The sequence below is a fragment of the Pecten maximus genome, chromosome 19 (assembly GCF_902652985.1).
Source record: "Pecten maximus chromosome 19, xPecMax1.1, whole genome shotgun sequence".
In the NCBI taxonomy this organism is placed as follows: Eukaryota; Metazoa; Mollusca; class Bivalvia; order Pectinida; family Pectinidae; genus Pecten; species Pecten maximus.
Window position 1 is genome coordinate 14042025 of NC_047033.1, and position 15853 is coordinate 14057877.

At 38.8% G+C, this 15853-nt stretch overlaps 1 protein-coding gene across 1 annotated transcript in view; it reads left to right on the forward strand.

The window, feature by feature from the left end:
- LOC117317428 overlaps nt 1-15853 on the forward strand; it is a 141569-nt gene that overhangs the window by 65077 nt on the left and 60639 nt on the right. Inside the window, 19 exon segments of the mRNA XM_033872237.1 lie at nt 416-605; nt 914-1095; nt 1764-1988; nt 2130-2467; nt 6029-6197; nt 6453-6529; nt 6531-6612; nt 6902-7054; nt 7656-7835; nt 8249-8382; nt 8384-8582; nt 9100-9333; nt 10014-10301; nt 10694-10829; nt 10980-11130; nt 11804-11984; nt 12648-12770; nt 13595-13811; nt 14362-14540. Of these exon segments, the coding sequence (XP_033728128.1) occupies nt 416-605; nt 914-1095; nt 1764-1988; nt 2130-2467; nt 6029-6197; nt 6453-6529; nt 6531-6612; nt 6902-7054; nt 7656-7835; nt 8249-8382; nt 8384-8582; nt 9100-9333; nt 10014-10301; nt 10694-10829; nt 10980-11130; nt 11804-11984; nt 12648-12770; nt 13595-13811; nt 14362-14540 (3438 nt within the window).

Sequence of the window (15853 nt, forward strand, 5' to 3'; positions counted from 1 at the left end):
GCGCAAAAATATCTTGATGGCGCGAAAATATCCACACTGCGAACACTTTGGAAGCTGGCTAAGCGAAAATTTCCACACGTGAAAATATCCACTTTTACAGTAACCCATATATCTTCAAATCTTTAAACCCAACCACCATCATACAGTCTGTACTTGTACATTTTTGTGTGCTTCAACGATTCTGCCACTTTACCTGGGAATGTAAAGACGACAAGATTTTGGAGTAAATTAGAAAGTTGCTACAAAAACTACCAGCTGTCTGCCATAACATTTTGCAGGTTTCGTTTATCATTACAGAAATATTTACAGCTAGTTACAGCTAGTCTCTAGTTCCAGTATGTGAAAAAAAAATTGTCCTGTCTTTTTTATCATTTAAACGAAGAAATCCTCAAATAATCATGGATATGCTTTGTAGGAGCCGACGCAAACATCTGTCCGGAAGGTTCTTACTGTCCAGTGGGGACGTCTACTCCAATCCCCTGTCCCAAGGGCACTTACAGTAATGGTACCGGCCTACAGGCTGAGGCAGACTGTACCCAGTGTGCAGCAGGATCATACTGCGACCAGCCAGGCATGCTCAACTTCACTGGACCATGCGAGGCAGGGTAAGATAATAGGAGTCCAACTTGGCTACAAATCAAACATTATGTATTCCTTATTGAATATTAACTTTTTAGCAAAGTGAGGCAATAAGAATTGATTTTTTCGTTCTGAATTTACAATTACTGCTCTCTTCCGGACTTCTGCCAGTTATAATCATTGCAGGCCAGTGACTTCTGTACCATTAAGCCTTCTGCTTCAGTATTACCCTATTTGAAAATGGGAAGTATTTCTGAAATCATTAATTAAGCCCTGCAAATTCAAAGCTTCATTTTCATGTATTTAATATGTAATATATTGTTAAAATCTTCAGATACTACTGTGAATTGTCTTCCAACCATTCGAGGAGGGTCATCTGTCCAGCAGGCAGTCACTGCCCTGAGGGATCTGGCTGGCCCACACCATGTGCCCTCGGGACCTACAGTAACACCCAGGGTCTTGTCAATGCTAGCCAGTGTACTGACTGTGATCCAGGCAGCTACTGCAATGATACAGGTAAAATCATAGATTTTAATCAACTTCTAATTGATATGTCCTTGCAGTGATAGATAGACCTGCGAATTCATAGTCCTGTACTCCTAGAATTTTGATTGGATTCACAGAAGTTTTAGAAATAGTTAAATTTTACTTTATGGGACTCACTGTTTTTAGCAATACAGTTGAAAAGGACTCATTAAAATAAATTGTGAAATTTGATCACTGCCCTTGTGGCGGGATGGAATATAGCTTTCTGCTCATATGTACATACCTACTGGTGACTTTTTAAAATCAGGTATTTGTCAAAAATAAGATCATCTTGAAATAGTTCGCATTTAGGGTGCCAAGGTCAAGAGCAAATAGGTTAAGGTTACTGTTATCATTTTAAAAAATCACTTTTTATTGTCCCTCAATTTAGCAGCTCCATTTTGAATGGTTTAGTAATCAATTACTTCCTACATTTATATTGTAATCAGAGAATATCTCAAAGGAGTTTGCGTTTCAGCGTGCCAAGGTCAAGGATATGGTTACTGTTACTATTTCAAGAAAATCTTTTTGTCATCTCCTAACTGAACAAGTTTCTAAGATTCTTTGTGATGCCTTGTTTCAAAGAAAATTGTTCAAAACAACAAAACCTAATCTAAAATCTTTTAAAAAAAATCAATACAAATATAATGTCATTGTAGGCCTGACCACTCCAACTGGGTCATGTGATGGTGGCTTCTACTGTCCGGGAGCTGACTCTGTGCCAAATCCTGTAGCTACACCTTGTCCGATTGGTCTACATTGTCCAATCGGCAGTGGCCTACCAGTTCCATGTGAACCTGGAACCTTTGCCAACTTCACTCAGGCGTCCATGTGTCTGACATGTCCAGAAGGTTTCTATTGTGTACCGGAAGAGGTCATTCAAGGTAGATAACTCTGTTTTTATTTTTTGTCACTCATAAATATCTCGAAGAACTGAAAGAATTTTAAAGCTAATTGGCTTGCTTTTTAATTTGTTAATGTCTTTCAGCACAACATATTAAAATAATTACCAATGAATTTTCCAGGTAATTCCACTTCCGGACATCGCTTATGTTCTCGCGGATTTTACTGCCCCGCTGGTACCGGTCGTAATGAGTCTGCATGTCCTGCCGGAACTTTCAGTAACCAACTCGGCTTGGTTGCGGAGACAGACTGTCAACAGTGTACCGGTGGCATGTACTGTGATGCCACTAATTTGACAGCTCCTGTTGCGGATTGTGCAGCAGGGTTCTTCTGCGAGTCTGGTGTGGACACTGCCACCCCTACAGGAAACCACACAGGCACCGGTGGCATCTGTCCCATTGGTTACCAGTGTCCACAAGCCACTGTTGTGCCACAAGGATGTGACGCAGGCTCATACCAGGTATTGTCTCAATTCTTATGTTTGACTTATTTTGACTTCAAATAGTTACCTAAGACTATATTTAGCTCACCTGCCCGAAGGGCAAGTGAGCTTATGCCGTGGCGCGGCGTCCGTCGTCCGTCCGTCGGTCTGGCCGTCCGGCCGTCCGGCCGGCGTCAACTTTTCCATTCAAGCAACTTCTTCTCAATAACCAAAAGGCCCAGAGACCTAATATTGGGCCTGTAGCATGCTGGGGTGAAGGGCTACCAAGTTTGTTCAAATGAATAACGTTGACCTTCATTCAAGGTCACAGGGGTCAAAAAGGCTAAAATCTTTAAACAACTTCTTCTCAATAACCAAGAGTCCCAGGGAGTTGATATTAGGTCTGTAGCATGCTGGGGTGAAGGGCTACCAAGTTTGTTCAAATGAATGACCTTGACTTTCATTCAAGGTCACAGGGGTCAAATATGCTAAAAAAAAATTAAACGACTTCATCTAAATAGCCAAAAGACCCAGGGACTTGATATTGGGTCTGTAGCATGCTGGGGTGAAGGGCTACCAAGTTTGTTCAAATGAATGACCTTGACCTTCATTCAAGGTCACAGGAGTCAAAAAGGCTAAAATCTTTAAACGACTTCTTCTCAATAACCAACAGATCCAGAGACCTAATATTTGGCCTGCAGCATGCTAGGGTGAAGGGCTCCCAAGTTTGTTCAAATGAATGACCTTGACCTTCATTCAAGGTCACAGGAGTCAAAAAGGCTAAAATCTTTGAACAACTTCTTCTCAATAACCAAGAGGCCCAGGGAGTTGATGTTTGGCCTGTAGCATGCTGGGGTGAAGGGCTACCAAGTTTGTTCAAATGAATGACCTTGACCTTCATTCAAGGTCACAGGAGTCAAAAAGGCTAAAATCTTTAAACAACTTCTTCTCAATAACCAACAGATCCAGAGACCTAATATTTGGCCTGCAGCATGCTAGGGTCAAGGGCTCCCAAGTTTGTTCAAATGAATGGCCTTGACCTTCATTCAAGGTCACAGGAGTCAAAAAGGCTAAAATCTTTAAATGACTTCTTCTCAATAACCAAGAGGCCCAGGGAGTTGATATTGGGTCTGTAGCATGCTGGGGTAAAGGGCTACCAAGTTTGTTGAAATGAATGACCTTGACCTTCATTCAAGGTCACAGGAGTCAAAAAGGCTAAAATCTTTAAACAACTTCTTCTCAATAACCAAGAGTCCCAGAGACCTAATATTTGGCCTGTAGCATGCTGGGGTGAAGGGCTCCCAAGTTTGTTCAAATGAATGACCTTGATCTTCATTCAAGGTCACAGGAGTCAAAAAGGCTGAAATCTTTAAACGACTTCTTCTCAATAACCAAGAGTCCCAGGGAGTTGATATTGGGTCTGTAGCATGCTGGGGTAAAGGGCTACCAAGTTTGTTCAAATGAATGACCTTGATCTTTATTCAAGGTCACAGGAGTCAAAAAGGCTAAAATCTTTAAACGACTTCTTCTCAATAACCAACAGTCCCAGGGAGTTGATATTGGGTCTGTAGCATGCTGGGGTGAAGGGCTACCTAGTTTGTTCAAATGAATGACCTTGACCTTCATTCAATGTCACAGGGACCAAACAGGCTAAAATCTTTAAACGACTTCTTCTCAATAACCAAGAGTCCCAGGAAGTTGATATTGGGTTTGTAGCATGCTGCGGTAAAGGGCTACCAAATTTGTTCAAATGAATGACCTTGACCTTCATTCAATGTCACAGGGACCAAACAGGCTAAAATCTTTAAACGACTTCTTCTCAATAACCAACAGTCCCAGAGACCTAATATTTGGCCTGTAGCATGCTGGGGTAAAGGGCTACCAAGTTTGTTCAAATGAATGACCTTGATCTTCATTCAAGGTCACAGGAGTCAAAAAGGCTAAAATCTTTAAACGACTTCTTCTCAATAACCAAGAGTCCCAGGGAGTTGATATTAAGTCTGTAGCATGCTGGGGTAAAGGGCTACCAAGTTTGTTGAAATGAATGATCTTGACCTTCATTCAAGGTCACAGGAGTCAAAAAGGCTAAAATCTTGAAGCATGCTTTCAAATAACTGCAGGATCCATATATGAAAAGATCACTGCATTGCAGGTGAGCGATTTGGGCCCATTGGGCCCTTGTTTCCTCAAGTTTTTGATAACTGATCGAGATACATGAACTAAAGTTTTTGATTGACCTTACATTTGGAGCTCTTGTTTTCATTTTCACCAAAAACAGTTAACAAAGAAGGGGTGTCAATCTGGGTCATTCTGCAGACCCTCAGTGATAACATAGTTTTCTGTAGGATGATATCTTCAGGTTATCTTAAGGTAGTATTGTATGCTATTCAAAATATTGGGATTTTGTGCGCATTCACAGAAAACTTGTGACTCAAAATAGATTGGTATCAAATGAAATGGGTCTTTCCTTATTATATAGGTCTTCATTTATAGCTACAACTCCAAAATATTTCTTAGCCATAAATATTATTATGCGGTTAACTAGTTATAAAGACCAATGTAAATTTCTATTTACTGGTACATGTAAGAGTTTAAGGTATTCAGTATGAGGATCTATACTTTTATTGCTCCAGTAAATCAGTCTAAACAGGCTGTATTTTTGTTGAAAAATGTGTAACCTGTGTAGATCCATCGTCAGATACCCAAGGTTGATTACACTACACTCAATCAAATAGCCTCTATTGAAACGAGGATTTTCATTTTCTTGACCCACGGGTGATAAGTGGGTATCAAACAATGATAGAGATTTATATGGTGATGAACTTCATAACCTCTTGTGTTACGGACTGTTTAGACATCGTCTGTTTTAACTTTATTAGCAAATAAACCCCCTAGCATTACTTAAGTAGCTTACTATTTTAAAATTTCTATTCTACAAAAAATGAAGAAAGGGGGCTTATTTGCGGATACATACTGTATAAAATCCTAGATCACTACCATTTAAGGATTGAATCTTGATTTGATCGATTTCATGGGGTCATGAATTGAGTTGCTCTTGAGACATGTTGAATATTTGTCTCATGAGCAACTCAATTCATGACCCCATGAAATCAACCAAATCAAGATTCAATCCTTATATTTCAATTGTTTTTTTTTCGATTAAAAAAGTCGGCCTAGATATTAATGTCTCGAAGCTTGTGCAAGTCCAAATACGGAAAAGCCTGAGGAGTTCCGGATTGTGCATGTCTAGTCGGTCGAGTAAAATAGTCTGCCATTTTAGGATTAAAAAACAGCATTATTTTGTCAAAATAGAAGTATTTAGCATATCTGGTCTTTCATGAAATACAAGAATACATTATAAATTTGATAATTTTAATAATTATTCCATGTTTATAACAACGATGTAGAAAAAGTGAAATCGTTCTGCGGAAGGATTTTGTCTAGGTATTCATACGCACTGATCAGTGTTAATCTGGTCAAATTCATGAGCAAATGAAACAGATTAAGTTTGGGAATTTCATTGACTCCAACTTGAGTAGAAATTGAAATATATGATAATGGCTCCGAGTTCCATCTAATGGTTTTGATTTTGTTTAACAGGACGAGAGTAACCAAGCATCATGTAAGTCGTGTCCAGCGGGCTACTACTGTATCGCCAACAGTACCACGTATTCGGACAAACCATGTCCATCCGGTCACTACTGTCCAACCAACACTGCCTATGATGTTGAGTTCCCTTGTCCAGCAGGAACTTTCAACAATCTGACTGGTATGCTACACTGCTTTCATTGTTTCCCAGATATATAGATTTCATTCATATGTCTTCAAGTTCATCTTGTATCTGTCTGTTTGTCCGTCACACTTTGAAATGTTTAATTGGCTTTGTACCCCAGTCAGGGACAATTATACCTGTCTGTTCATCCGTTAGACAGCAAATAGTTGCGAGTTAGCTATGTATGTACCTCAGGGAAGCATTTTGTCACCTTTGCAGTGTAAATACTGATGTTGTCACGTTTGTTTCCAGGTAAATCAAATTCCAGTGCTTGTGAGCCATGTACCCCTGGGTCCTACTGTGGCTCCCCAGGGATGAGCTCCCCCACAGGGGTTGTGTGATCCAGGCTGGTACTGTACAATAGGCTCTAGCCTAGCCCAGACTTTGACTGATGGTGGGAAATGTCTAGCAGGTATGTTTTTTTATTTTTAAGTATTTCTGAGCTTCTATGATGAGGAAAACAGAGAATAGATTAAGTTAATCAAATCGCCATAGCTTGAATCAACTGAAAGCCTAAGCGTCCATTTTGAAAGTAAGTCACCATTTTTGGTAGTTCATTTAGACAGCTCTGTCTAAGCCTTGAACAAGTGAAGCTAATTTATGTGTTCAAGGAGACATATCATAGTAGCAGTTCAGTTCATCATAGCAATTTTTGAAATTTTCTATATATTATGTGACGAAGAGAGTGATCTCCCTTACAGGAACATACTGCCCAATGGGAAGTTCGGCCCCTGTTGGATGTGACCCAGGCATGTACTGTGATGTGGACATGATGAGTGCCCCTGCCGGGAACTGCTCCGCCGGATATTACTGTAACGCTAACTCCACAACAACACAACCTACAGGCACTGGAGGTAAGGAGGAAAAGGACAGCAACAAAATCTTAAAAGATTAGCAGAGATTTTCAGGGCTCAAAGTGGCGCCTATTTTAGTGGCCATGGCGCCTTAAATTCACAATTGGCGACCAGTTATTGACCTATAAGGGGCCTGCATGGCCACTAAAAAGTTGTGTAAATTTGCGATTCGATAATCTTTCAAAGACAACTAGGCCTGGCTAGTAACTTTTCCAATTGGCGCCTAGATCTTATGACTTGGTAGCCAAATAGGCCACCTGGTAAAAATATCACTTTTGAGCCCTGATTTTTAGGAATTCAGTTTTTCAACAGAATCAACTGACTACTGACTGAACTGTTATGAATCTTGATCAAAGTATTTATGATTATGATATGTTGGGTTCTCAATTTTTTTTTTTTTTTTTTTTGCCATTTGTGCATGATCCAAACTGTTGTAACTGATGTGATATAAAATTTATTGATAGGATTGGTGTATTATAACAGTGTAAACTCAGCTTTGTGGTCTGATATAACATTTACAGCTAAGGAGGAAAGGTTGTTGGTCTTGTGTTTCAACCAAAATGCTAATATTATCTACAAGAATCTGAACTCTCATTTCCAGGTGACCGTTGTCCATTGGGTCACTACTGTTTGGAGGGAAGTTCTGTTCCTGAACCCTGTCCTCAAGGATTCTTCCAGCCTAGCATGGCCGCCCAGAACCTCTCCTGGTGTTTATCCTGTACGGCTGGCTATTACTGTAACAGTAGTGGACTCGCCACTGAGGACGGAATGTGTGATGCAGGTGTGTACCTTACTCATGTAATAAACCCAGGTCACAGTACATTAACTTTGACACGTCAGGAGGTTGGCTTTAATTGCCGTACAATAAAGAAAAATAGTAATTAACATTTTACACAACCGCAGTAAACATGCGCTTCTATAACCAGGCAGGGGCTTAAAACAGGATAAACACGTAGGTTAAATATTATCATGATAAATGTTGTGAATGAAATAAAAAAAATTAGGTCACTATAATTACTTTTTGTTACTATGAATAGAATTTTCACATCCTTAATCTTCTGACTTCATATGCAACCTAATTGTCATGTATAGCTTCATATATGCACTTGTTTCATTTCCTTTTATATCCTGACATGAGGGGTCTACAATACCTTATTAGATTCAATAGTAATCCTCTTGTTTCTTCTGCTAAAGGCTACTACTGCCCTGAGGGCCAGGTTGTGAGAAACCCTAGTGCCTACGAATGTCCTGTTGGCAACAAATGTACAGCCGGTTCGAGTATCTACCAACTGTGCCCTGCTGGTTACTACCAGGACGAAATCAGACAGGTCCACATGTAAGGAGTGTGTTGAGGGCTTCTACTGTGACAACGCTGTCGGGCCAATCTCTAACTACACGGATTACATCTGTCCAGAGGGTCACTACTGCCCCAATGGAACAAAGGTCGCGAACGAGTTCCCTTGTCCAGCTGGTACCTTCAACAACCAGACCGGCTTAAGGTGGGACACGGAATGTATGGCATGTACAGGTCAGTTCTACTGTACTTAGATGATTTAAATATCATTTGGTTTAGACATTATGACATCATGGAAGGTATGGTTTCTCCTGACTTCAGATGCAATTTGGTTGCTGTTTCTGTGCATCTGTCCATAGAACAAAGGTTGTGTACAAAATATAGACAATATATTTAAAAATGGTCCAGTGTCACACTCAATCATGCTGTTTCAAAAAAGAATAGGGTAATTATATATAACTATGTACATGCACCATTTACTGATGGAGGTGGTGATTAATAGAATCTAACGTTATTGTGAGCAGCGTCATATAGCATGTGCCAGCCGTCTTCAACCCCCTGTGTAATATGGATTTATCTTTTCCCTAGCAACCATTGGATATAACCCTGTGAAATATGTGAGAAATATTTATGTGAACTCTGTGCTCTCTTGGCTTCTACTTGACAAAAATTTAGTGTTCTATTTAGTCAGATGTGTCAAACAGTGAACACTTTAACATTTATTAATAATAATATCTATGTTCTATCCTAGGTGGACTCTACTGTACAGCTGGCACTGTTGTCCCGTCACTGGCATGTGCGGCCGGATACTTCTGTCGCTCAGGTGCCCAAACAGCCGCACCTATACAGGGATTGGATGCTGATCCTTGTCCAGTCGGTCACTACTGTCCAGAGCAGACCACTGAACCCATTAAGTGTCCACCTGGAACTTTCTCCAACAACACTAAACTGATGAATCTCACTGACTGCAACTCATGTACCAGAGGTCAGTAGCTAGGACACAGGGTCAAGGTCATAGGTCATTTGTATTATGATCAGTAAAATAAATATCGAAATAATGTATTCATAATTAGTTGTGAAATAAATTTTTAATCAGTTCTTGTATTCAGTTTCTTTTAAAATGCTGTAATATCAATATTCTGTCCTTGTTATTATGGGAATATGAAAGTATTGCCCTTGGAATATGCTCATCTGATTTGATGGGAATATTATGGTATGGCATTGTAAGTCTGTCAATCTGGCATAAACTTGGGAAACTTGGTAGTCTTTATAATTTATGACATCAAGTTGTCTTTAATCAGTTCGAGACGTCTGATTACTTGTTTACCTGAAACTGTTTGAATAAAAAATTGAACACTGACTTTGTAGTGAAAGGTAAACACTGACTTTGTAGTGAAAGGTGAGGTTTATAGCATGCCAGTGTACCACTCTTAAATGATGCAAGATGGTATATAACACTACCAGGGTATATGCCATTCGACGGGCATGTATTGTTCTGCCCTATTATTCAGTTGATAAAAAGTGCTGATGTTCTTCCTTTGCTATATGGGAATGTAAAAGTAGTATCTTTTTCATTGACAACAATATATAGTGTTATCTATCGCCATATTTCTGTAACATTTAAAGTTTCCTCCCTTCTAAAGTTATCAATCTTTTTTGTTTCAGGCTGGTATTGTAATGATTCCGGACTGATTGAACCGACAGGACTGTGCACAGCAGGTTTCTTCTGTATTGAGGGATCTGACAACAATGCTCCACAGATCTGTACAGCTGGACGGTACTGCCCCGAGGGTACCCACACACCAGTTCGTTGTCCAGCCGGAACGTTCTCTAACAGCACGGGACTGACAGCATCAGAGGAATGTACAAACTGTACAGGCGGTAGCTATTGTACACAGACTGGGCTAACGGATGTAGAAGGGAACTGTACAGCAGGCTACTACTGCCCTGAAGGTCAGTAACAAAAGCATAAGATTTTGTCATGGTTCATTGAACATGGACCACCTCAGTATCATGTTTGTCATGGTTCAATGAACTCCGACCATGTTTGTTGTGGTTCATTGAACTTAAATGTCATATTTAAATTACTATGGTTCTCTGTCATGGCTCAATGAATTCGGACCACTTTAACATCATGACAGTCTTGATTCATTCAATCGGAACGACATCAATACCTTTTTGTGTCATGGCTTGGTGCTATCACCAAACACATGTCATTCATCATTTCAAAGATTTCAGAAAGTTGTTTTGTTACAGTCGTAGTGAAAAGACTAAAGATCCAGACACCTTAGTGTATCTTATGATAAAATTCCAGTATTAATAATGAATATTAAAATGTGTAACAGGTTCCAGTGCACACAATGCCATCATCTGTCCCATCGGCCTTCACTGTCCTGAAGGAAGTGACCAGCCATTAGCCTGTACTGCAGGAACCTTCACCAACAGTACAGGAATGTCTTCCTGCAATACCTGCCCCGACGGGTAAGTCTGTGTTTCATTTACGAACAGCAACATGCACACCAACAAGAGCCTGTATTTAATATACGAACTGTAACATGTACACTGATGGGTGAGTCTTTTTCTTTACGATACTTTCAGCTATGATAGTATAATGCATATTATTTTCTTCAGATTCTACTGTGTGGCCCAGAATGTCAGCGCTGGAATTCCAGCATCAGGATATTTTGATTGTCCAATGGGCTACTATTGTCCTGCAGGAACTGGACTTGACTGGCAGCCATGTCCTAAGGGCACCTACAGTCAGCAGACGAACTTGTTTAGGGTATGTAACTACAGGCAACCACTTACGGTACTTTCATTTAATATGCCCCCATACTGTACATACCCCCATGCTATATAGGAATCACTCTGTGACCCCTCTGTCACCTGTGTCAGTGCAAAGCTTGTGTAAAGATTTCATAAACCACTGGACAGATTGGGATTCATGTCCACACCAAACCACTACATCCTCAAGTTCTACATTTGTGTGTATAGTTTGGTTTGTTTGGTTTGTTTTTGTTTAACGTCCTATTAACAGCCTGGGTCATTTAAGGACGTGCCAGGTTTTGGAGGTGGAGGAAAGCCGGAGTACCCGGAGAAAAACCACCGGCCTACAGTCAGAACCTGGCAACTGCCCCACGTAGGTTTCGAACTCGCAACCCAGAGGTGGAGGGCTAGTGATAAAGTGTCGGGACACCTTAACCACTCGGCCACCGCGGCCCCTGTGTGTATAAATTATGTCGATTACATAGTGGTCAAGTTCAAAAGGTCACTCTTGACCATTTTAAAGAAGAAATGGGAGGTATATATGAGCCCCAGCTCACTTTGCGCCTTGTAACACCATCCATCCCCCCACCCCACCCCCACCCCCCAAAATATGAATAAATATTTAACTGTTTACAAGACTGTAAAACTGAAAAGTTCAATAATTAATATATGATCAATATCTTCTTCAGGTTAACCAATGCCTGGACTGTGACGGTGGATATTATTGCTCAGTAGAGGGAGCCACCAACACCACGGGACTATGTCAAGCTGGATATTACTGTCAGTCTGGCGTAGACCGTCCGAATCCTGACAATGCAGCCGTCAACAGCACTTATCCAGCAAGCTGTCCTCTGATTGGTGGACATACTGGTCAGTGAATCTTGTAATATTGTAATTTGATTGGTTGACAAAGAGGTCATTAGATACTTTGATAAAATAATTCTTTGATCTGATTGGTGCAAACCAACAGGTTTAGTAGATCTATATATAGAATAATTCTGTGATCATGATTGGCATTGAATGGTGCAGTAGATATATTTATAGAATAATTCTATATTCTAATTGGTGGATAAAAAGGTCATTAAATCTATTAGAATAGTCATGTGACCCGATTGATGCAAAACAGACCAAAAGACCATTTCGTATTTAATCTGTTTTCCAATTCATTAACATACCTTAAATTGCATAATAATTTTTTTTTTTCTTATTGGACATCAGAAAAATTGGACATTAGACAATTAACAACATTTTAGCAATAATAAACATTTTCATATGGTTATATCAATACTTGCTTACATTATCAGTTTGTTAATTTAATGTGCAATTTGATAGTTCCTGAGGAAAAAGGAAACAGTAGGGCTACTTTGGAAATTTTTGAATTGATCATATTGAAAAATAATAATCATCCTAAAAAAAGTAATTATACATTAACTACATGTACGCATTAATGTTGATATCAAACATATCACAGCTCCACAATAGTTGAAGAGATAGAAATGTTTTAAGTTCAATATTACATTTTTCACTTTCAAGGCTATGGTGACATTTGTCCCCTCGGTTACAAATGTCCTGAAGGCAGTGATGCCCCTGTTGGCTGTTCTGCCGGAGAATACCAAGACGAAACGACACAGAGCACCTGTAAAACATGCCCAGCCGGTGAGTCATGCTTAAAGTCTTTTTTTTTTCTTTTTTTTTTTCTTTATAATTCATTTTTTATTTTGAAATCTTAATTATTCTTAAAGTCATCTTATGACAGAAGATTTGAAGGTGTTTTGACGTGTAAACAAAACTTTGGAAAATTCTTAATCCTTATAATTATATGTATACCTGCCAACATACTGGTTATATCGCTACATGGTATATAATCATTGTGTAGTGTACAGAGAATTGTGAATTAACCTGACCACTATATACATACATTATGTATGTATATATATATAGTTAAGTATGACTCCTACAGAGGAAGTAATACATAGAGAAATAAAAACTTGATGTCACATCTTTAGCGCTTTCGTCGCATCTCAGCGATTCTTTAGACTGTTGTCAAGTCTTTATTTCTTTATGTATAACTTCAGTCTGAAGAATCACCAAGATGCGACGAAAGTGATAAAGATGTGTTGTCAAGTTATATGATTAATTTATTATATTATTGATTAAATAATAATACTTTAAATGTTATACCAAAAAATATATATGCAAATTAAAAGAAAAATTATTTGTTGTAATTAATATTAACATTCAATTTCAAATTATTTGGTTGTATGGAATGTATTTATGATTAAACTGATAGTCAACTTATGTAATTTCAAGTTAAGATATAATAAAACGGAATAAAAAAAGAAAAATTAGTGGGAAAAAAAAAAAAAATCAGAAATCCCAAAAAAGACATGCATGAAAAAATTTATTAGAAATCACACAAAAAAAGAAATCGGAAATTTGAAAATCTACAACATGAGTAATGTTTGGTTATCTGTGTACAGGGTACTACTGCCTGGCTAACTCGACTGACTACACTGACAAGTCCTGTAGCAGTGGCTACTACTGTCCTGAGGGCACCACACAGAAGTATGCTAATCCTTGCCCTGCTGGAACATTTAACTCTGCCACCAACCAGATCAATTCCTCAGCATGTGTGTTATGTACACCAGGACAATATTGTCAGACCACCGGGCTGTCTGCTCCAACTGGCAACTGCAGGTATGCAATATTGGAGCTGTCTCCCCTTACCGACAAACTCTTCATATTTAATTTTATGTTTTTAATTATAGAGTTATCTGCCCTTACTATCAACGTAGATATTCAGAGGAATTTGTGCCAACAGACAGTTGTAGAAATACAAAGCAGACTTGATGTATTAATGATTCCTTATTAAATATGTAGAATACTTGCTTGGGCCACGGTGGGTGAGTGGTTAAGGTGTCCCGACACTTTATCACTAGCCCTCCACCTCTGACCGTAGGCCGGTGGTTTTTCTCCGGTTACTCCGGCTTTCCTCCATCTCCAAAACCTGGCACGTCCTTAAATGACCCTGGCTGTTAATAGGACTTTAAACAAAAACAAACCAAACCAAAAGTGTTAAAATCATCCTGAAATCTATCGAAAAAAAACAATACACACAAGTTTTACCTGTAAAGAAGCTCATTGCTTATGATGTTAGTTAAATTTAGTACAAGCAAGTATTGTTATCAGGAAGAGCATGATTAAAACATGGAATGATGTTGGATATTGTACCTGTTATCTCTTACAGTGGAGGATACTACTGTTCAGGAGGATCAACCAGTCCTAGTCCTACTGATCCTACCATGGGAGGTAACTGTCAGTTTGGCCAGTACTGTCCTGAAGGAAGTGGTGCAGCTATTGAGTGTACACCGGGCATGTACTGTCTGGGTATACGCCTCATAGAACCTACTGGAAACTGCTCTCAGGGTAAGACCAGGGAATAAGATTAGTATCAATTTTTTTTTGTTTTTTTTTCTTGCCGTGAAATATTATTTGTTTCTGGATGAATTTTAAATGGGAAAAAAAAAATCCCCTTTCGAAAAGTGCTTCTAGTCTAAATATGTATTTTTGTAACTTTTAATGATTGAAAATAATGAATGCCATTTAACAAATTGGAAGTCATTTGACTAAATCCCTCATTTACTTGTTTTGCAAACGTTTAAAAAAAAAAAAAAAAAAAAAAGTTAACATTTACATGTGACTAAGTTTCCAATTTCATGTGACCAGATGTATTGTGACTTGTATGTCTGTTGTCATGTGACTGATCTCCAGATTAATTGTGACTTGTATGTCTGTTGCCATGTGACTAATCTCCAGATTAATTGTGACTTGTATGTTTGTTGTCATGTGACTGATCTCCAGATTAATTGTGACTTGTATGTTTGTTGTCATGTGACTGATCTCCAGATCAATTGTGACTTGTATGTTTGTTGTCATGTGACTGATCTCCAGATTAATTGTGACTTGTATGTCTGTTGTCATGTGACTGATCTCCAGATCAATTGTGACTTGTATGTTTGTTGTCATGTGACAGATCTCCAGATTAATTTTGACTTGTATGTTTATTGTCATGTGACTGATCTCCAGATTAATTGTGACTTGTATGTCTGTTGTCATGTGACTGATCTTCAGATCAATTGTGACTTGTATGTCTGTTGTCATGTGACTGATCTCCAGATCAATTGTGACTTGTATGTTTGTTGTCATGTGACAGATCTCCAGATTAATTTTGACTTGTATGTCTGTTGTCATGTGACTGATCTCCAGATTAATTGTGACTGACATGTCTGTTGTCATGTGACTGATCTCCAGATCAATTGTGACTTGTATGTTTGTTGTCATGTGACAGATCTCCAGATTAATTTTGACTTGTATGTTTATTGTCATGTGACTGATCTCCAGATTAATTGTGACTTGTATGTTTGTTGTCATGTGACTGATCTCCAGATTAATTGTGACTGACATGTCTGTTTCCATGTGACTAATCTCCAGATTAATTGTGACTGACATGTCTGTTGTCATGTGACTGATCTCCAGATTAATTGTGACTTGTATGTTTGTTGTCATGTGACTGATCTCCAGATTAATTGTGACTTGTATGTTTGTTGTCATGTGACTGATCTCCAGATTAATTGTGACTGACATGTCTGTTTCCATGTGACTAATCTCCAGATTAATTGTGACTGACATGTCTGTTTCCATGTGACTGATCTCCAGGTTAATTGTGACTTACATGTTTG